This window comes from Schistosoma haematobium, chromosome 4, assembly GCF_000699445.3.
Source record: "Schistosoma haematobium chromosome 4, whole genome shotgun sequence".
Classification (NCBI taxonomy): Eukaryota; Metazoa; Platyhelminthes; class Trematoda; order Strigeidida; family Schistosomatidae; genus Schistosoma; species Schistosoma haematobium.
Genome location: NC_067199.1, coordinates 9,574,570 through 9,597,590, shown reverse-complemented (window position 1 = coordinate 9,597,590; position 23,021 = coordinate 9,574,570). Strand labels below are relative to the sequence as shown.

At 33.4% G+C, this 23,021-nt stretch overlaps 1 protein-coding gene across 1 annotated transcript in view; it reads right to left on the bottom strand.

The window, feature by feature from the left end:
* The window catches only part of CLASP1 (CLIP-associating protein 1), a 95,303-nt gene that overhangs the window by 31,962 nt on the left and 40,320 nt on the right, over positions 1 to 23,021 (bottom strand). Inside the window, exons 8-18 of the mRNA XM_051215596.1 lie at positions 22,546 to 22,616; positions 20,766 to 20,903; positions 18,815 to 19,113; positions 17,444 to 17,533; positions 15,619 to 15,966; positions 12,353 to 12,396; positions 10,554 to 10,703; positions 7,553 to 7,656; positions 5,142 to 5,205; positions 4,681 to 4,844; positions 2,192 to 2,417 (exon numbers count right to left, since the gene is read on the bottom strand). Coding sequence (XP_051066126.1) covers positions 2,192 to 2,417; positions 4,681 to 4,844; positions 5,142 to 5,205; positions 7,553 to 7,656; positions 10,554 to 10,703; positions 12,353 to 12,396; positions 15,619 to 15,966; positions 17,444 to 17,533; positions 18,815 to 19,113; positions 20,766 to 20,903; positions 22,546 to 22,616 — 1,698 coding nt within the window. The remainder of the gene's footprint in view (positions 1 to 2,191; positions 2,418 to 4,680; positions 4,845 to 5,141; positions 5,206 to 7,552; positions 7,657 to 10,553; positions 10,704 to 12,352; positions 12,397 to 15,618; positions 15,967 to 17,443; positions 17,534 to 18,814; positions 19,114 to 20,765; positions 20,904 to 22,545; positions 22,617 to 23,021) is intronic.

The following is a 23,021-nucleotide window of genomic DNA, read 5'->3' as shown; positions in this document are numbered from 1 at the left end:
ATGACTAGAGTAAAATAAACTCATGTACCTTCAAGGGACAAAAAAACAGATCAGATGTATATCAGTTCGAAAGTGACTCAGGCATAAAAGTAAAGAGATTATTGAAGAACTAAGAAAAACTAGAAGTAAAATGATGATGGAAATTTGATATTGGGCATTACACCTTCTTTCGATAGTTTTATTACGAAACGTGTTATTTTCATGACAAATGGGCTCTGAATAAACGTTGTTGACTTATATTAGCTAGAATAACTTTGACCCCAAATGTCTTAGTACGACCCAGTGGGAAGAGTCCGCTCTCTCTCGCAATGCTCTCACATGGCCACGCGTATATAACCTCTGCCAGGGAAGTCCTACTCATTGCTTCCTCACGTTGTGGGTGTTGTTCACGAAATTGAGAGGACGAAAAGCGAATGTCCACCACTTAAACCGGGTTGGTGGACATGGAGATTCCACCTAGATGAGTTGGAAAACCTTCATTCCAAACCAATGGTGCACATGGGCTCCAGTATCCTGAAGGAACAAATGGTGCATGAACCTAGTGTTGGTCACGAGCTACCGTGGGACTGCATCTCCTGACGTCGCTCCACTGCCTTGCGGATCAGACCTTTAGGTCGAAGGCTCCGGGTGTGGCCCTCTAAGAAAACCACCTGTTTCGGTTTGGGCACCCGGGCAGTATCCCAGCCGTCACACAAACCGAATGATTTATGTGGCGCATATGTGTTTGGTGCCTCCTTGTACCAATATCTGTGTTCAAATAATAGATAATAAATAGTTGATTAAATGGTTAAACAGCGATATGTTACTTGATACAGGGGTGGTGTGATTTTTTTTAATAATAGCAAACTTCTCTACATAGATAGCAAAAAAATAACTCAGATCTGATAAATATATCTGCCCGTAAGATTAGGGTTTTAAACATATGAAACGTGATATCAACCTTTTTTAAATGCACTAAAAATAAGGGATGTCAAAAATACTGTGAATGGCCGATGTCAAACAGTTCCTCAATACAAATCTTGATTTCCACAGGATCGAAAGATACATTCTTTAAGGAAGTGAATAACCAGATTGTGAGAAGTTAAACCCAATGATGACTTCAATATTAGACGAACCCTAATTTCGTACTCAAAAATTCATGTTTAATTAATATCTTCAGTCTTTAGTTTTCATACATGAAAGAAGGTAGGTTAACTGATCAATGAACACATACGAAAGCAAACTTATCAAAACGTTGAAGTGTCAAATGACTTTTTATTTTAGCAATAAACTAACATAAAGATATGCAACCAGTATGTGTAGTATATAATTTTAATGATTGTATCGCCAAATTCATTGATACTAACATACACATACACTTTCAGGTTGAATTATTGGTTATTGGAAATGTGCGTGAATGAACATACACAATAACAAATACTAAATAAATTTTAGTCAATGAATAATTACAATATGATCAATTAATTAGTTGTATATAGCTGAAAATTCGCGTCAATATAGTTTGAAATATTGTTAAATAATGGATGACAAAAGGATGAAGGACATCATCAACATAGAACCTGATACAGAAGTACGTTGGCTTAAGTTGCTATGATAAGCATATTAATACAAATTTGAATAACTGTAATACTATGTCCCAATAAAATAATGAACTAAAATTATGGAATACTCTTTACAACATATATCCCATTTGTGCTAATACAGTTCTGTTTGTATTGTTTCAAATGTGCTCGGAAGTCCTCAGAAGTCAGGATTAAGAGCTGTTTTGTTGTTCCATATATTGTCTTCAGCCCTGTTTGACACGACACGAACATTCTGCATGTTAGGAATAAAATTGTAAGTAGCTAAGTTAGTTAAATAGGAGGGAAGATCTAACACGGTGATAGCACAACCTTTAAAATTCGTGGAATTAGGTTTTCGTGGACTCGATACACGTACTTTTGATGGATTTATAAATTTATAAAATTAGAGACTATATCAACTAGTAACCAAATAAAGATAGGTGTGACTCAAAATAGTGAGGTTTAAAGCTACAAAGACATTGATCAGAACTAAATTGTCTTAAAAGTCAAATTCGGAAGTTTATTGGATAAATTATAAGAAAACAAAACTAAGGTTAGAATAATACACGATGATGTAAAATCACAATATATACAAAAACATTATAAAGTAACAAATCCACAGTACTAACTCGTCGAACATCGGCTGATTTTGGTTCAGCAGACCAACTGATAATTTTTCCAATTGCATTAATAACTTCATTTGATGGATTAGCAATCAAATCTGGACTCATCATTAAAATTAGATCTTTCATATATTCTAATAGACAAGTTTTAACACGAAAATTTGGTGTATGTGCATTATCCATAATAAAATGACAGCAACTACTGAATTGCGAATTCAAAGGAAAGTGAGATCTATGAATAAAGGATGTTTCGAAAACAAAAATTGGAAGTATAGAAATAGACAGTATAGTCAACAGAGCATTATTCATTAAACGTTCAATGAAAATGACGCTTTAATTAATTTCGCAAAAACAAAACACTATCCACCTAGTGTGAAGAGAGCTATTCGTTTTCAATAAAAATGTGATATCTAGCATCTTTACGTTCATTTAGTGTGCTCATAGTCGATATAAGAGGGTAATTTCACAGATTTCATTTCAATTAGCTAAATCGACCTACATGTGTCGTTTATGAACATGACACTGCAGCGCATTACAAATTGTAGAACGAAAAAAGCAAAACAAGTGAAATTTAGAATCTGAGAAAAAATCCTCAGCTCTACATGCCAGTACTCGTCTACTAAATGGACTAAAAATCGCCTGAAAATGCTTGATACTACAGACATCTGGAGCATTGAAAATGGATGCGCTATGAATTCATGGGTAAGTATATTATCACTCCGTTAACATGTGTTCTGATTTAAATTTATCATATTTTCATGCCACACTGAACCTCATTTCAAAATAAATAGTCGTTATTTGATTTTGTTTAGCATGATGATGAGTTTGGTGCAGTTTACATTATATAGGACCATAAACACATTTTTTATTTTACAGATACTACTTGACCTTCTACTATTACACATTACTCATATTCAACACTTAGAATTTTCGAAAGAATAGTTATACATGGTATTACTTCATAAAGTTATTAACTGCTGCTATGATTCGTGTTGAGAAGTATAGGTTACCTGGTTGGGGCCGATGTAATCAGTCAGTCAGTCAATCAGCTACAACGTAGGACCAGGCACATACGTGCATTGGTCAAAGTTGCCATACCACATTAGCACAAGATCAACACGGGATTCATAGAAGTGGTTAACTCAGTAGTGGTAATATATAAAATAAAGATTGGATATAAGGACATAGTTCTGGAAGAAATAATTAGTTCGTAGAAAAAAAGATATGAAGTGATTTTAATCTCATAGTTTAAGGGAAGACAAAAAGTGTATACACCTACGCCATTGTGATCGATTCTGAGCTATGTCACCAAGAGTCTCCAACCACTACTTACGATAGTCATGCAGACCCCAACCAAGTAGTCTGCATCTACCAACATGGCTCAGACTAGAAGTTAGTGACTTCAAGCACTGATGCTATGTTTTGGTTTGGCCGCCCATAACCTTCTTCCAACCATCCCCAACACTAGTTAGTATTGTGCGTCGTGGTAATCGGTGTTCAGGCATGCGCAACATGTGGCCCAACCATCTCATTCGATGGAGATTCACAACATCATCAACTGATTTGCCGTCATTCCCTAATACCCTGCGTCTAACCTCACTATTACTTACCCGGTGATCCCAGCAGATGCCAGCATAGGTTGGAAGACAGCAAGGATCAGAATAGGTCACAATGAGGCCGTTGTTATATTCATTATTTTTTGTTATCTCACTTAAGATCAAGGTTTTCAGTCTTAGTTAACATATACCCTACCAACCTAACTTTTTAAACCACAATCTCAATGTTTAGTCTTTTTTATTATCATTGTTACAACATTAATTCGATTACTTTTGTTATTTATCGTGGTAATTCCACCTCAACGTTTTGTTATTGTAGTACATAAACGTGGGGATAAATCACATTTTTCGGCAAGCTATACAATGATTACGGTTGACTAATTGATAAACCGGCTATAAACCTTATTAACGAAAAATGTTATACATTTTATTTTCCAGAACTTCCACATATCGAAATAATACAACTGTACACAACCTTATTTAATGGCAAAGTCGAAATAAAAACTGCTCTTCATCAAAATGTCTTTGCTTAACAACAAATCATATATATGAATGAGTATGCGAGTGATATCGTCTTACCATATAATGACACTCAGACCATACAATTCGCACTTAATCAGTTGGCAATTAGTGTCTGTAGGTAAGGCATGTGCTTTTTACAACCTCATTTTTATTGTATGAAGCATATGTATTTCGATGGTCCCGTCCACCAGTGTTTATGCGTCCAAATGAAATAAATAAATGATTACCTTCCGCATTCTTCCTCTCAATTGATATATTGAATTTTTTGCAGCAATGCTTTCAACAAAAACAAAACTAACGACTGAGTGAATACAGTTCAACTTAGGATGAAACTGTTATTCAACCGTTCATAATACACTAGGTGATACATGTAAGGGACGAATACTAGCAAACTCATATACATGAAATGTCACTAACCTGAGAACAAAAAGTGTTTCTTGTATTGCTTTCTGATGACTGCTCAAAGCCTCGTGACTTTGACGATACAACAAACGTATTAGTAGAGTGTAAAGCCAATCACGAAGTAATGGATTATATTCTTTAATAAAGAATTGTAATGTATCCATAAATAAACTAACAACCTTTGAAGGAGACGAAATAGGAAAAACAGAATAGAGAAGTACATTGATATTAATAATAACAAAAACCATGTCACGCATTTACCATGTTGAAATTTATGTACACAACCTACGCATTCTTGTGTATCGAAATACTAAGACTAAGACAGATGGAGTGCAGCTTGAACCTACGATCAAGTGACTGAAGATTAAGTGCTTTAACAAATAAGCCGCTGGGTTACATGCACAAAAAGCGAATACGTAATATAATTTTAAAATCAATGAAAACTAAAAGAAAAAATAGGGGAGAAAATGACTTACTTTACTTTGAGAATCCGCAAACATTTTAGAAAATATTTCAGTTAAGCAGTGAATATCTTCAGGACTATAAGGGAAATTTTTCAAGGAAAAAAATCGGGTTAAATGTGCCATAGAATTTTTAAAAATTATTTGACAAATCAATTATTTACTAAAATCTGACTCGTGGTGTTTTAATAATACAACTGGATATTTATTATAAACTTTCATTGGAACAATTGAAATTGGGAAGTGGTTTATATATGTAGTGAACGAGAACTCAGGTGGGGGAAAAACATTTTATTGTTCAATGCAAAATTACAAAGTACTTTCTTGAAATATGAGAACCATACATTAAATACATTATTTGCACATCAACCTTCAGTTGACCTTTACATGCTTCATGATTCTTTCAATTTTGTTGTTATTACGATTGCACTGTCTACTTTCCTGTTCTCTTCAATTCATTCTTCTGCTGCCAGGCATTCCACTACAGATTAGTGTTGTATACTACTTATATCTATCAACATAAGCAGCATACGCCACACACTTGTAAATATACAAGTATCAAGGAAGATTACTTTTATATGATAAACTCAGTTACCAACATGCAGGATATATATACAGTCTAAATGTGTTACAGCTATTGATAGAAGGTATCTGACAACTCAAACTGAACAAGGTGGATTGCGACTGGAATTTAAGGCTAAGTAGTTCAATGTTGAACATCATAACTAGTTAGTCACCACAGAATCACAAAGCTAAGTAAACAAATTCCTATTAAGTATGTATCATTACCAAGGTTTGACATGATATTTTCGAATAAACTGACCATTGGGTAGATTGTTATGAATAAGTAATATATTTGTAATATTCTTGTTGTTCCGTTGTACTATTTAAACTTGGATTAATTTTGACTTGGTTATTTAGTCTCTGAAGAAGTGGCTTACACTAAGTCACGAAACGTCAGAAAATCTAATTCTTCTACTCATTGGGATATTACAAATATATTACTTATATATAAAAATCCCTATTAAGTTCGTATAAAATATTAGTTTGTTGTCAGGACAGTGGAAATAAACTCACAGAAGCAAGTTTCACCTAGTGATATTTATAACATAAAATGAACACATCCTTCAGTATGTCAAAATTGAATGTCACTAACATTCATCACAGAGTCATAGGGGTTCAAAAAATGTTTGTACGAAGTACTGGAGTGTCTACATTTGTCGACAATTCCAACTTTTAGACATTAGTGAGTCGAATTGAGATTGAAGACGAATATCTACTCGAAAAAAAAACAGCAAATTCGCATACTTTCTAGTCGAATTCTCCATTGATTATTATATGACAACTTCAGTGTGCTTCAAATATTACTATAAAATATTGTTCGTTGATTCTTTTTTTAAAGACTAAACAAAACTGATAAATAGAGTTCTTTGAGAGTGATATCCAGATTTTACAAGATTTACATATGGATGTAATGAAATGTGATTATTGGAACCAGCAGTTGGAGACGTTGCGTGCCATTGTTCAAAATCAATCGCAATTAACCTCATGCATTTACACTTTATTTTACATTACTGATGGTTTTATTCATCAATATTATATTTTTGGTAGGATATAAAATTCTCAACACAAAGCATTTCAACAAGTTTCTTTTCCTTATTTTTTGATCGATCCTGACAATAAATATTGTGGTCGACAATCAGATGTTAGCAGTTCAGGAATCGACATCTAAATAATGTTCATTCGTTTTAATGTATGTTACCAGCCACCACGATGTCTTTGATTGTATATTTTGTAACTATTACAGTGAAACGTCGTAAACTTTTTATAAAGGCGTCTGAATAGGTTATGAGATTAATAGACATAATGATGTGTTAAAACAAACAAAAAACATATAACTTGTCGAAATATCTAGATGGCAGGAAAAGGTAGTCCAAACATTCAAGCAGGCCGCCAGTTGCCCATGCGGAACAATTGACTCTTGGAATTTAAAATGTTTTTATTCCGCGAAATAATTTTTTCTTCTCCTACTATCACTGATAATACTATTGGTGTTTTTACTACTCTGACATTTTTCATGATAATCTCATCTCGTTGTGCTGTTAGTGTGGCCACTTGAATTGAAGTAAATATGTGCCAAGATGTATGTTATCACTTATGACAAACCTTGTAATAATGGAAGAAACTTACCTAATATCCATTGATGAATCATAAGATCCTTATTAAAAAGTGTAAAAGCCTAACAAACTAATCATTAGGTACTGAGCAGCGGTTGAAAGTAGAGGAATTCTGATATTGACTAAATATTATCAATTTAGCAATCAGATAAGGAAGTGATTTAATATATTGGAGTGTAGTTTAATTTTTATTTTAATCAACGAAGCAAGAGGTATTACAAAAGAATTAAATAATATTGTTAAGCTCACTTTAACGGATAACCGGAACGCATATAATTCTGTAAATTTGTTAAGCCGTCTTTTCTGTCAGACCATTGAACAGCTTGAAGTTGAGAAATGATTTCTTTTAAATTCTATTAAATATTAGAAGAATTATGCTAGTCATACCAGTCATAATAAGCTTACGAGAATTATATATATATATATATATATATATATATATATATATATATATATATATATATATATATATATATAGTTAAGTGTCGGTTATATCGAGGCAAGTTTACTTTTTCATAGTGAGAGAAAAAACAGTGATTTGATCTACACAACTATTTACATCATTCTATTATTTATAATCATATGAACTGAACATTTGTAAACAAATATTCATAATTACACAGTTGAAAGTCATGTACTTACAACAAAGCAAATGCAATTGCATTAAGAAGTATGAATAATTTTTGGGATACATATTTCTTCAGGTTATACTATATCAGGTAGATCGGTTGAAGAACGGTAATGCTGAAAGCAGCAGTATAATGTTCAAGGGCCAAGTCGAGCTGTTAACTGTACAAGGAGTTTACAACACCAAGATTTTTTCGTTAAACAACCAATATCTATACTTATGTTGACTTCTCAAAATGGAAGGAAGGGGTAAACGGTCGTGACTAAAAATAGGACATCTCGCTATACGACAAGGATTTCCGTTTCCGGTGATAAGGTTTTTAAAACATGTAGCTAACACATCAAGAACTACTCGTCAAAAGGCCGTGTGTGACAGGATTCAAGCATTTGTCTCTTTCACTCTTCTGCAACACTTCCAGTTTCCATTTCATGTACCTCAGAAAGTAGCTTACCACCGTATAGATAAACGCGAATTAGTAACTGACTACACATCTTGAACAACACTTAGGACTACTGTGTACACGATGACTGGGACCGGTTTAACAACGGAATGCATGATTTAGGTGCGAATATGTGAGATTCACCTTTGAGCTACATTGCAGGATGTCTAATGGTACTTAGTTAGATGCAGAAAACAAAAGTAAATAAAAGAAGGTTCCACATCTGTGGTTAGTGGTTGGCTGAAGTCAGTAAGCTTTATTCGTTAAGACACTAGATTTACAAGTGTAACGCTAAACGGAGTCAACACATTCTAATTAGAATTAAAAGACTTATAAATGTTAAATTTCCTCCGAATAAATATCAATATTCATTTAAATACAAGTTATGGTAAAGATTATAGATCAGAAAAAAAATAAATTCATAAAGTAACCGAAGAGAGAGAGAAATATAAGTACAAAATCAACAAGCACGGAACATAAATAAGCACACACAAACATGCATAGAAGGAGGAAGATTTCAAACATTTTAAGAGGCTTTAAAGAGATTTTTACAACCCAAAACAGAGACGAACGGACCCAGATTGTACAATTTATGGTACCGATAATAAAATAATATTTATTCAGGCTATTTGATTTAACTTGATGGTGACAACAACACTAGGATTACTGACTAACTTTTCTCATTATATATATATAAACAGATAGACGGATTTAGATATGGAGTCTAGATTGGACAGTAGGAACAAAGTGATGCGGAAAAACGTTTGACAGTCGAATGGACTAAAATTAAATTACCAGAAAAATAATCCAATAAGATGAACAAAAGGTTGAATTAAACTAGAATGAAATTATTGAAAAGATTGAAAATGATGGATATTTAGAAAAACAACGGAGTGAGAATAAATCTGTTTTACTGATTTCATTATTTTAAGCTATGTAATTTAAATGCTTTAGAGTTTCCAATTTATACTTTGCCAAGATAACTAGGTTGTAAATTAGAACTTGGTTTGGGTGCCTGGGCAGTATTCCAGCCCTCACAGAAATCGAATGATTTGTATGGCGCATATATATTTAATGCATTCTTGTACCAATGTTTATGTGTTTAAATAAATAGTAAATAATCCCACATCGCCTACTTCGATTTGATTAACTGGATAACATACACCAGCCGTCATATGCACAAGTGTGGCTAAACGTTGAGTAAACGCACATTGTCATTCTGTAAATACGTTATTAGAAGTATCAGTCAGTTATAATCAATGTAGAGTATGGAAAGAAATGAAGCATTCCAAGTTACCACACCACATTTGCACGACAAGATGGATGACGAGAGATAGAAATAATATAGAAGAAACGTTATTAAGGATGACTGAACATTGAGAAGTTCGTACAAAAAAGCAGATTGGGAAGTTATATATGAAGGAATGTTGGAATTTGATATCGAGGTAGAGATAAAAAGTGAGTGCACTTTTGCCATTTTGAGCCATATCATTTAAAGTCCCTAACCACTGATTGTGGTTATCGTATGAAATTCAACAAAGTGGTCTATACTTACTAACACGACTGAGATAAACAGTTGATAACTTCCCGGAGTGATGCTATGTCTTGGTTCGGCTTTCTACCTAAGCCTATACCACATAGGTAGGGGCAGTGGTTGGACATAAGTAGCATGGTTCTAACTACCCTAGTCAATAAAGATTAAAAACCTCACCAACAAACTAGTCATCTTTTCTTAGTACCACATGCCTATCTTCAACGTTGCTCACTCGGTTGCTCCAAAAGGTGCGAGTAATTTGTTTTCAAGACACCTATGGTAAAAAAACTGTAGACTACGCATGTCTTCTACTTTCATATGCCATATTTCACAGACATCAAATAATATAGAGCGGAATACCGAGAAATGCATTGACTAATCGTTTGTTAGCCAGAGATCTTACTCAAGTCATAAGCGATTCAAGGATGTGCATACATTATGGCGAAATCTAAATCAGGTCCCATAAATAAGAAGTCAGTAGTATAATGAACAGACAACTTATAATCATCGTTCTTTATTAGACTACTCAAAGAAAATAACTTTCTGCAACAGTGAAGCGACCAGTTCGTAAGTACACAAACACACAGAACTATTAAGTAAAAAAATAAAATATTAATAGTGATCTTATCTTTGTGAAAAATAAACTTACACTAGTCACTTTACTTGAGGACTGGCGCCTGTACCCGGGTACTGAACGACCTGAACGTTCAGAACACTGTGATGATGTTTCACTGAAGTTATCATCTGAGCCATATGGACCACGACTGTTTCCAGTTGAGTAATGTCGACCATATAAAGGCTAAGGAAGATAATATAACAGCAGAAGCAATGCGTAAACAAACTTTCACTGGTAAGGTAGCTAATAGTCTGGTAAGCAAAAAAGAAAACTAATATTTAGTAAAACAATGTTGATATTCTATTCACCTTTGCTACACAGCTGGAAAGCAATTCGAAAATCAATGTCCAACAACTAGAACCATCACTACACGTGATGATTGGATTCAATTAGACCTTTTTCATTTTTCAAATGAAAATGTATACCATATTACAGAACAATCTCTCTTGAAAATGCGAAAAGAAAATACTTTAGCATAAATCTATAAAATATGTTCAAATTAGGAAAGAGGGTAACAAAGATAATTCTTGGTATCAATCAATTAATCGACGAAACTTATTTAAAGAATCTTCCTGCATACATATGTCAGTTATCTTGAACTAAGTATCCACGAGAGAATGATTTGTTTTATCAAGAAAAATAGTAAGTTGTAATATAACAAACCTGAATTATTTAAAACAAACTGCGGAATATTTATACACCTTGCAAATAAAAGTAAAGAGAGAAATGAACAACGTTCCACTAATGTTCTATCATATAATCGAAGTTCAGATTTCAACAAAATCAAATTCAAAGGAACACTGTAGACTAAACTGATACTGATAATAACGGGATGTATTTTACTTGTGAAAATACATGTTTTTTTAGAAAATCCAATACACTGAATGAGTTGGATTTGCTTACAACATAAAACATGTGTTTTTTGGGTACATTTACATTTATAAAAACGACTTTAACATTGAATTTACTCCGAGGCAAACACCACTCTTAAATGCTCTTCATTTTTAACATGAGAAATAGCAATTTTGTCTTGGTGGTCCATTACTTCTCAAAAATATGCTCATTTTTACCTTACAGTCAATGCCTAAACCGAACACTGTTGGTTTCTCTTAATACATTTTCAGATCAAGATTAATTAGCCAGTAGTGGGATGTATCATATATAAGGAAATACGTTAAGTTTAATAAAAGAAATTAAGTGATTTTTTTACTAGTTTCTATTCTATCTTACTAATTTTTATTTGATTAAGAAATTCACATCATTAATGTGATTTTCATGACTCGATTCTATACGTCAAATCAGTATCTACTGATCAATAGTCAACAACCTCAATTGTAGAGACATTATATCTCATTTTTGCTCGAATGAGTAGATGCTAGTTATATATATCAAAACGTATAGCAAATAACCCAAAGATTTGGTATCATATGGTTATTAGCTACCATGAAATGATTGAAGAAATGTGAACATGAAGTTTTTTAAAACGAAAATCACATTAATATATTGAGAAATAATAATGAATTATCCAATCATTGTTAGCAGTGGACGACTAATGTGAAAAAAAGAGTAGAATTAAGCTACTAATCAGTGATAATAATAATATCTCTGTACTCATTACATACAAGGATGCATGATTGACGAATAGTAATGCATGTAGACAAAAAGTGCACGCCTTAATCAATACAAGACAGAAACATTTCAACATAAATGATATCTATTAATCAGTTAATGTACATTTTATTGAACTCAAAATGAATAAATTATCACCAATCGTAATAATAATAATAATAATAATAATAATAATAATAATAATAATAATAATAATAGCTTACTCCATCGCCGAGGTCAGCGCAATCACTTAAAGTACCAAGAGATGCTGAAGAAAATACCCCCAAAAAAAGAGAAAAAAAATATTAGAATGAGTTATTTTATATTAATAGACATGTTTAATCAAATATCGTATATTGGTAAGTATGTTGTAGCTTTAAGAACTGAAAACGAGTATGCATTGAATGAAATGATGAGAACATGTGTGCATTGGAAAGAGAACACATGTCTTACAAACGGTTGTCATATAAGGAAAGAACAAATGTTAGATACAAAAACAACAACTTTAGAATGTCCTGACACGATGGTTGTCACATTAATCAATGAAGACACTCCAACGTTTGTATTCGACAATACAAGTAAAACGGCATACCTGAGAGTCTAGTTTTATTCTATTACGTTATCTAACAACGGAACTTAGTTGGTTGACTAATTTATCGTATACAGGGGCGATAGATTGCCACTGAATGAACACAAACATTAAAAAGAACACAGGTTTAGTTGATTAAATCATTCGGCTTTCAATGAACAGATTGCAATTTTGAAACCCGGTAAATCTTATTTAATTTTATGGGAGTAAAGGCGACTATATGAACTTGTATTTGGCAAATTAATCAAATCATGATTGTCATCGCATAAGTAGAATTTAAAACAAAAGACCTTGTCATTGAATATTCCTACACCCCAGTAAATCAGTTGAGAAATCACCTAAATTATTTCAAATTTAGTCACCAATTGTCGTGTGTAAAATTGAACAGACATACAAAATTACCAATCAATATGCATCTTGTTATTGGGATGACTGACTGACTGGTAAATAACCTAACAGTAATTAAGCTGTTCAAAAAAACTCAACCTCATTCTTGGCAACGTATACAGAATTTGTAATAATAATAATAAATAAATAACAATGACAGAATAATTGATTACACAAAGACGTATAAAAAGCGCTTTATTCTTTTCAACACATAAGATTTTCACCTCATCAACCATATTGAAAACTACTATTGAGTTATATACACAAATAGTAATATAAAGTATGACATTTCTGTATTAAGGTACACATTACACAATTCGCTTTCTTATTTTGTAATGTTTTTTTTCTAAAAAAAGAAAAGCTATAAATAATGAACATCATATTAACATCGAAAGTACAAAATAAATAATGAACAATTGTAAATGACAATGTGAATTATATTTCAGCCAGTTATATACAATATAGAACCTGATACATATATAGATCAGATTCAAGTTACCACGTCATAATATTAGCACAATCAGATGAAGTTATCAAAGCCGATAATGTCAGAGTAGTAGAATTAGTAACTGTGTTTATTAGTGGTAATAGAAAAGACTAAGCATAAGACAATATGATTTAGTGAGAAAATATAGAGGGTGGTGCATGGAATCTAAAGATCATGATTAAGATAATTTATAAACTTTGGATTTCAGATAAAAAAAAGAGTGAATGCATCTGCCTCATGATGGATGATTCTGAGCTATATCATCATCATCATCATCATCATGAGGACACCAACCGAGTGGTAGTGATCATCAACCTACTTACACGGTTCATTCACTCGTATATGACTTTATGAATTGATGCCACATTTCGGTCTGACCATCCCTAGCTTCTTTCTAACCTACTACTACATAAGACTTTATTAAGCAATGAAAGAAAGGAAATCGAATAACATGACACTGTTTTTTAAAAATGGTTATCGGGTATTTGATACATGATTACTAAACATAATGGGAAGGTGAAGAGATTATTGCGGTAGCGTCGTCAAGACAGTGGATAATTCTTAGAGATGATGGGAAGTATTTGATGAAGGGATTCCAGACTAGAAGTAAAACGGGTATCCTCGAGGGATTGAGATATCACCTAGGATCGGCAAACGGAACGAAAGTCAGCAACACAACAATAGGACAAACTAACCCATTCCACTGCGCGACATCCCTGCTAACTAGAGAGAGAAGACTAAATTCAGCAGGGAAAATATGTAATTCCACAAGCAGCCCAGAAGAACGAACGAACAAGCACACAACTCATGAGTATATATACAATAAAAAAATGTCTTTGAAAAGCGTCATATAATAGCGTATTAAAAGAGAAGATGAACCAAAAATGTTTAAGATCCTTCCTGGTGGGAAACACAAACTGAAGGTAAAAATGGGTGCTTTTGGAGCGAAAATGAGAAATTCAAATTTCCATCACGAAATTACAAAAATGGGAAATTTACCAACAAAAACCTGTGTTTAATGCTTGCCAACTGAGTTTTAGTAGTTCTCCTATTGATGATGAACTTCGTCGTTAAACATGTTTAGGTACAAAAGAAAATGGAAAACGGAGTTTGCCCAAGTTATATATCTCATTCATCTAGGAGGTAAGTTTCATCATGAATAGCTTAGTTTTGATTTCTTAGATTGTGAAGTTGGGTAACACGACAGTATTAGGTATGTTTTAGTAACAAGCAGCACTTAGTACGAAACCTACATCAAGCAAGGTTTTCTTCCGATTACTTTCAACCACCTAAAATGATTTACGAACTTAGAAATAATGGAAAGAAAGGTACCAAAGTTCCGAACAAGAAACTAGAGAACTACCAGGTGAGATGTAAGGCGTACACCGTACAATCAATCGAGACCCATTAAAAACGTTACTAACCAACCAGCAAGACAGACTTGTGTATTTTTATTTCTAAAACATCCGGATTTTATTCTTAATGTTAACAGGTTAAGGAACAATTCGGTTTAGAAACTTGAGAGAATTGAGATCAAAAATGTTTTGGGATGAGTACACATTAAGCAATATATAAAAATTCTGTACTATGCGAAAAAATAGTTCATGCATCATCATCTACTTGCTTTCAAATAAAGGGAATTTTTTGTTATAGTCAAAAACCGATTTTAACAAGAATGTCAGTTGAACCATAATACAAATACTAAAAATAAAATGACACAGAGATAAGAATAGTTAGTTTTCAATCGACAGATCATGAATTCGAACCCCACTAGTTTTACTAGAAATTCACATAGCCAATATGTCCCAAATTCGCGTACATAAATATGAACATAATGAATAAGTTAGGTTGTATTACTCAACAATGAAGCTACAGTTTTTGAGTATGTAAAAACGAATAAACACTAATTCGGTTGCTCAAAATAGTGTTTGATCAGCTTACAAATTGTGATTCTAATCAACGTAAAATAAATGCTCACAAGTTAAATAACGATGTATAAATGATAAATAGATATCAATTAAACTAACGTCTTTGCTGTTGTTGTCTCCGATAATTCATCTGTCCAATTTGATTTGTACCAGTTAATTGAAAATTATTATTATGCTGATATGAAGGCATAGTATAACCGCTTGCAGTAGATCTTGTCGGTGATGTTTCTCGACTAGCGCCTTGACTACGTGGAACACGTGAATTCATTATTAAACGTGTAGTACGATCTGTAGTATTATTATTATTATCTACAAATCCTATTGTACCATTACGGTTAGTATTAGTTGTATTGAATTGTAATTTTTGTCCATCATTATTATTAGATGCAGTAGTACCATAGGCAGTGAAATAGGCTAGACGTGATGGTGAAACTTCACGACTTGTAGCTAGAACGATTTATATATAAATATGTAAGTATAGATAAAAAAAATTTTAAAAAAGTTATTTCATTAAAAGAAAAGACAAAAAGTAAAAATTTGTGCACAAATGCGCTGAGATTCAGGATGGGATAAAAATTTATAACTGGTCTTTTCAACCATAAATAAATAACATTTAACGAAAACATTTTCCTCCTAAATAAAATACAGTAAAATCAATCGTATATTATCACTCAATACTATTTTACGGGCAGATATATTTATCAGATCTGAGTTATTTTTTTGCTATCTATGTAGAGAAGTTTGCTATTATTAAAAAAAATCACACCACCCCTGTATCAAGTAACATATCGCTGTTTAACCATTTAATCAACTATTTATTATCTATTATTTGAACACAGATATTGGTACAAGGAGGCACCAAACACATATGCGCCACATAAATCATTCGGTTTGTGTGACGGCTGGGATACTGCCCGGGTGCCCAAACCGAAACAGGTGGTTTTCTTAGAGGGCCACACCCGGAGCCTTCGACCTAAAGGTCTGATCCGCAAGGCAGTGGAGCGACGTCAGGAGATGCAGTCCCACGGTAGCTCGTGACCAACACTAGGTTCATGCACCATTTGTTCCTTCAGGATACTGGAGCCCATGTGCACCATTGGTTTGGAATGAAGGTTTTCCAACTCATCTAGGTGGAATCTCCATGTCCACCAACCCGGTTTAAGTGGTGGACATTCGCTTTTCGTCCTCTCAATTTCGTGAACAACACCCACAACGTGAGGAAGCAATGAGTAGGACTTCCCTGGCAGAGGTTATATACGCGTGGCCATGTGAGAGCATTGCGAGAGAGAGCGGACTCTTCCCACTGGGTCGTACTAAGACATTTGGGGTCAAAGTTATTCTAGCTAATATAAGTCAACAACGTTTATTCAGAGCCCATTTGTCATGAAAATAACACGTTTCGTAATAAAACTATCGAAAGAAGGTGTAATGCCCAATATCAAATTTCCATCATCATTTTACTTCTAGTTTTTCTTAGTTCTTCAATAATCTCTTTACTTTTATGCCTGAGTCACTTTCGAACTGATATACATCTGATCTGTTTTTTTGTCCCTTGAAGGTACATGAGTTTATTTTGCTCTAGTCATCCTCCATCTCGTATTAGTGATATGAATTTAAATCACATTTTACACATCGAGAAGAATTAGGGAAAATTAATCTTTATTAAAAAGGTTAGAATTCAACAATCATATAAAGTATAGTGAGCAGAACAAGGATAAAGGAGGTTTCATGACAGCTGTGTTTTAGTGAGATCTTTATCTTCTGTCATGTTTTAAACAGCAATTAAATACAATTATTTACCGTTTTAAACAAGGTCTTGAAGTTGATGCTAGTCAACTACACTAATTATTTAGTATAAATGAAAGAATTAAGGTGAGTAATTGTTTTATCATAGTGAAAGTGTAATAATTGAATCAAAACTTACGCTGTGACTGTGACACAAGTTTTCTCCCAATTTGACGTGGACGACCGTCGTAATTTGAAGCAATTGATCCTTGACGGAAAGAACGACCAACTGAGAATAAATGTACAGAAAAATTATGTTGTGACAATCATCGTATGGTAATTTGAAATATTACGAAACCGAAGGTGTATTTTTTAAGAACGAGTCTAAAGTAGGTGGCTATGGAAGAAAATACACTGAAAGACATGAATAAAAATACATTTATTCCAAAAACATTCTTTGTATTAGCACTAACGAAAAGCTGTGAAGGTTGTTATTCTTAAATGAGCAGTGATTAAAAATAGGCGTTGATTATAATGAGTGGTGACAGGTAAATAATTCATGTTCACAGATCGCCCTCGATCGCTCTAGACATTACGTCATGATGCACTTTTTATTCGCATTATTTAACCATTGTTCATTTATATACGATTATTCGTACTCTTATTATGACCATCATCTTCCTCACACAACTCTTTGTGAAATGTTGAATTTTAACCAATGCAATATTGTGACAGATTACACAACGATCTTTATTGTTTCTCCCTCTGACATGTGGAATTCAAGGAAGTTTTACTTATTGACAATTAAAACTCACGATAAGGAGCTCACTAATAGACGAGGAAACAATCACACAATGTTTCACTTCTACTATATCAGATAAAAAGCGCTAGTAACTAAAGTGGGGATGAGGTATTAAAGTGCGTGTAGATACTTCGGCAAACAATGTTGAAACACTACCTAACTGATAATATAAGTCCAATCATTGTGTACAAGCTAATGATATTATCTGGTTGCACGAACTTTGCATTTCAAGTACTCGGAATAATCAGGTGCAATTACCAGTTTTCTTTGTGTAATTTGATTCTGGTGAGTTGACTAAATGAGCGTTCGATTCGATTTGCTAGCCGCTTCTAGTAATCCTAGGCTAAATTCACACGGCAACTTCAACACAAAAGAAAAAGTGCGAAGTGTGAAAAAAACACTTTACTCTGAAGTTATTTTGTGTGCAGAGAAATGAGAGTTTTATGGAGTTACACACGATCTTAAGCTACTATGAGTTTCTGGGACCGTATTAAATATAGTTGCAGAATAGGTAAATATCCAACCAGAAACGTGGTATGACTTAGTCTTCTAGATTTTTCTGAGAAGCCTCTATTTAACGCTGATTGGATAGTGTTTCCAAGCGTTTTTGCCCCCTATGAACATTTCCGGTGAGTACTTGGAACTCACTCTAGATTTTTATTAAGTGTACACAGAGAATGTGCATGAGAAATTAGCAACTATTAAAGTAATTGAAATAAGATTATATGAATTTTTTATAAAAAAACAGCAACTGATAAGTAATTTTACCGGTATTATACTCATTCTGACTAGTTAATGGTGGACGACTGCGATTTGTATTATTGGCTAATGAGCTGGTGCCTAATACAGGTCGAGTTGGTCGTCTGGTACTTTGGTAAGTTAAATTTGACTGACTACCAGGTTGACTCCGAGATGATCCAGTTGTCGCAGTATCACCGGCACCAAACCCTTCTGATAATCCTGCAGCGATCAAATCTTTTTCAATTAGTTTACGTTTTTGAGGATCAAGATTTTGTAAAAATAAATTCGCTTGCTCAGGAAATTTAGCAACAAATAATGGGAATGAACTAATTTAAAGGTAAACGGGAAAACGAGAAGTATAGTAATAACATAAAAACTGAAGTGTTAGTCAACTTATAAAAACAGTCAATAAAGAAATCATAAGATATCCGGTTGATAATGAATTATTATTGATAATGTATCGTTTTATACATGAAACACAATGATGCAAGCAATATTCCTCAAACAAATAAACAACTCGACAATTTTTCACGTTTCGATTCGGTCTGGGCACCCGGGCAGTATCACAGCCCTCACACAAATCGAATGATTTATGTGGCGCATATCTATTTGGTGCCTCCTTGTACCAATGTTTATGTGTTTAAATAAATAAATAATAATAAATAATAACAGTAGGGACAAATACTAAGAAAAGCGAGTGATACGGCAACAAAGTGCATATAATTTTAAGGTATCTAAAAGAAACCTAGTGACCACACTTTTGTATGCATCGATGATCATTGTTTAGTAAAAGCGTTATTTGTAACCTCATTGATTATGCAATCATTAACCAAGTTATCACAGTACTAAACTATCTGCTTTCAAACAGATTGCTAAATCTGATAACACTAGTCATCATTCGCAAGTATCTTAGCCATAAAAATGGTTAAGGTATTGATTTGATGACGTCGGAATCTAAAACGAAAAGTTACTTTAGGGTTATGGTGATAATGTGCACTGAATGTGTACGAACTAGTGATACCGTTCAGGTCACCAGTTTATGGGTTGTTAGAAGTGTGTGTGTGTGTGTTAACGATGCCTCTCAGTTGTTGGAAACGAAGTAAGGCAATAATCTTTTGAAATAATTGAAAGACATGGTTAGTGTAACCATAGAGCTCAAGGGGAATCTACGTAAAATTGGTTACACCACAGTTCTTACGTATTAGTTATTTTTATTTTATTTGAACACATAAATATTGGTATAAGGGGGCACCAGATACATATGCGCCACACAAAACAATGAGAATAAGAAGAGAAATAGAATGTAAGGTGCGTATAAGAGAAAAAAGAGAGAACAATAACGACCACAGATTAGTGTATGGCAGTGAAATAATAATAATGGGGGAAACGGGAAGAATACAACCAGAAAGAATTCTTTCAGTTAAGAAAGTTACAACCACTTTTCATGAAGAAAGTAAAAGAGGGTTACAGCAAGATCGCCACTGGCTTCTATTCTTAGCCATATCTGACAACGTCTATAGCCACTGTGTTGCACCATCTCTCGGACCCCAGCCAGGAAGTCGAGAAGGACCAACGTATTAGTTATTATAATTTTAACCCCGCTCGTTCTAAGAACTTAATATCTAGCAGCTAAAACCATTAATTCACGAAAGGAAGCATTGATCATTCGAGTACAACCATATTACTGCCGTTACGTACGTGTAGTCGCTACTTTTAAATCACCTTTAGGTTCTATTCGAATCTAAGTTTTTTTTCCTCAGAAAGTGATAGCGTTTCAATAACATTCCACTTTGGAACCTAGTGACTGATTATATACTGCCTAACTCGATGCATTAAGTTTATTGCATAAATATGTCCACTATGAACAAGTTCAGTCAACTTACAAAATCAACTGTGAAAGACAGGAGCATATTGAAAAAAGAATGAATGCAACAAAGTTTCAAAGTACAAAACCTGTTTTTTTTTTCATTTAACTTACCGTCTAGTAAATAATCGAGCTTCCTGATCTGCATCTGAAATACCTCGCCTTAGTGCATCTTGCAATACAGAGAGATTTTTTTCAAGAATATTTAATGGCCAGGTTCGGAAAATGATTTCTAAGAATTCACAAATGCATCTATAAAAACAAATGAAACTAAATGTTCGTTTACGAATATATCCAATGGAGGTACAAAACAATATTCGAACACCGAACAGATCTGATTACCATTAGAGTAACTATAGACAATGTAATCAAATATCAGAGTTTCTTTTGTGAAGGTTTGGATCTTTTCGACTATATTTACTATATGGGAGCTCCTTGAACAAGTGCATTAATACTGTCCCGGTTTAGAGTTGATTTACATAGTGAATAGGGGAGAAAAATAGAATTTATGGTGCGCTTTTCGAATTATTTGGTACTCATCAGTCGAATGTACTTATACCCCAGTAATGATGTTTACAGTAAGACTGTAGATACATACACGATGTTATTGTAACTCAATAGTTTGGAGCATAACCTTCTGGTATGTCAAGCGGTAGGTACTGACTTTTGGATTTTCTTGAAAAAAACACCAATATAAAACTGCAAGTACATTATCCAGCATACTAATCCCAAATAGTATAAAATGTGAATCTTAGAATTAACTGCTAGACATTTTTTTGATAACGACAACAGCATAGGACTATAGAAATGACTTAGTAGACAGATTTCTACTTTAAAATGGTAGGTCGTAAGGTTTCAACTCCGCTCCATCTGTTACCTTGGTTTGAGCAATCGGACAGTAGTATCATTAGCCCTCACATCCAAAAGGTAGAGATTCAAAGCCGAGTACATAAATATTTATTCAGTAAATGTGTTGTTTTAGACATTTTTATTGGTTTTACATCCGTTTAAGCTTTTATAATATCAGACTGTAGTGTTATTTATCATCAGAACTATTCGAAAATGAAATAGAAACGAGAATGTTAACAGTTATTGGCCCGAGTGAGGCAAATGCTCAATGCAATTCATTAAATCAAGAACTGTTATTATTTAAGTGACCTTAGCGGAGATAGGTAAGTTGAAAATAAGTTGATTATAAAGATCTAATACTAATTATCCTTTAGTATAACTGATATTGACCTGAAATCTCAACTAGAACTAGAAACCACCACTAATTGACCATCTTTAATAGTGATTTACTTGACAGCAACAACGAATACATATTAAATACCGATGAATATACCGAGTATGATTAATTTATCGTTAAGCGTATAAAAATTAGTTGCAAAATATATTTACACATTGGATCAGTCTGTGGATGTAGATAACCTGATTGGTGTCAACGTGGTAACCACGGTCAGTTGTGGACCAACTATGATCAATGTGAGTTAAAATTAGTCGAAATGGCATAGATGCATTTACAATTTATCTTTCAATATTAAATTCCAGTATTCCTTTACATATACCTTCTCATTACGGCTTCTCAAACCATATCCACACTAAACAGTTTTTTCTTATTGACATTTCTTTTACATTGTTTTGATCTCTTTCGCTGTTTCTCTTCATATATTCATTTGATTGCCTTAACGTGATATGATAAACTGAGACAGTGAGCATATCTGCCAAGCTCGATGTTGATGATGACTGAGACTATTCACATCACTACTAGTTCTAATAACTAACAGATAAAGTCTACATAATCTCGGTAATAATATAGAAAGAAGAATTTCGTATGTGCAACGAAAATAGTTATTGATTAGTTGTTGTTACACGGAATTAAAAACAATAAACTCACTTTCTGGTAACATTAGACTTGGATGATAATGAAGAAATGAGAATGGGGAGAAGACGAGAAGAACATGTATTCTGTGTTGGAAGTGAAGAAAAAGAAGAACGTTTTTATTGAAGGAAATATAGATAATTGACGACGGTTTATTTGGTTGAAAATTTCCTTGAATTCATTCCAAAAGTTACACAATTAGCGGTATTATAGAAAGAACTGTTGAACGAAAACTTGCCTGATTACTGTTTATAAAGTTACCTTTACACTAAACAATACGAATCATTGTGATGTTACCACAAGTAACTAGTTTTCTTTGAATGACCTTCACAACATTAATTTTAGATTTGATTCTATTTGCAATGGCTTGGATTATCCCATTGTTGATATTCTTCACTGAAATTTGATCGACCTTGGTTGGTATGTGAACGTTTGAGGGGAACAGTACTGGGTTAGAATCCCAGAGTGAAACCAACTGTAGAACCCAAGTA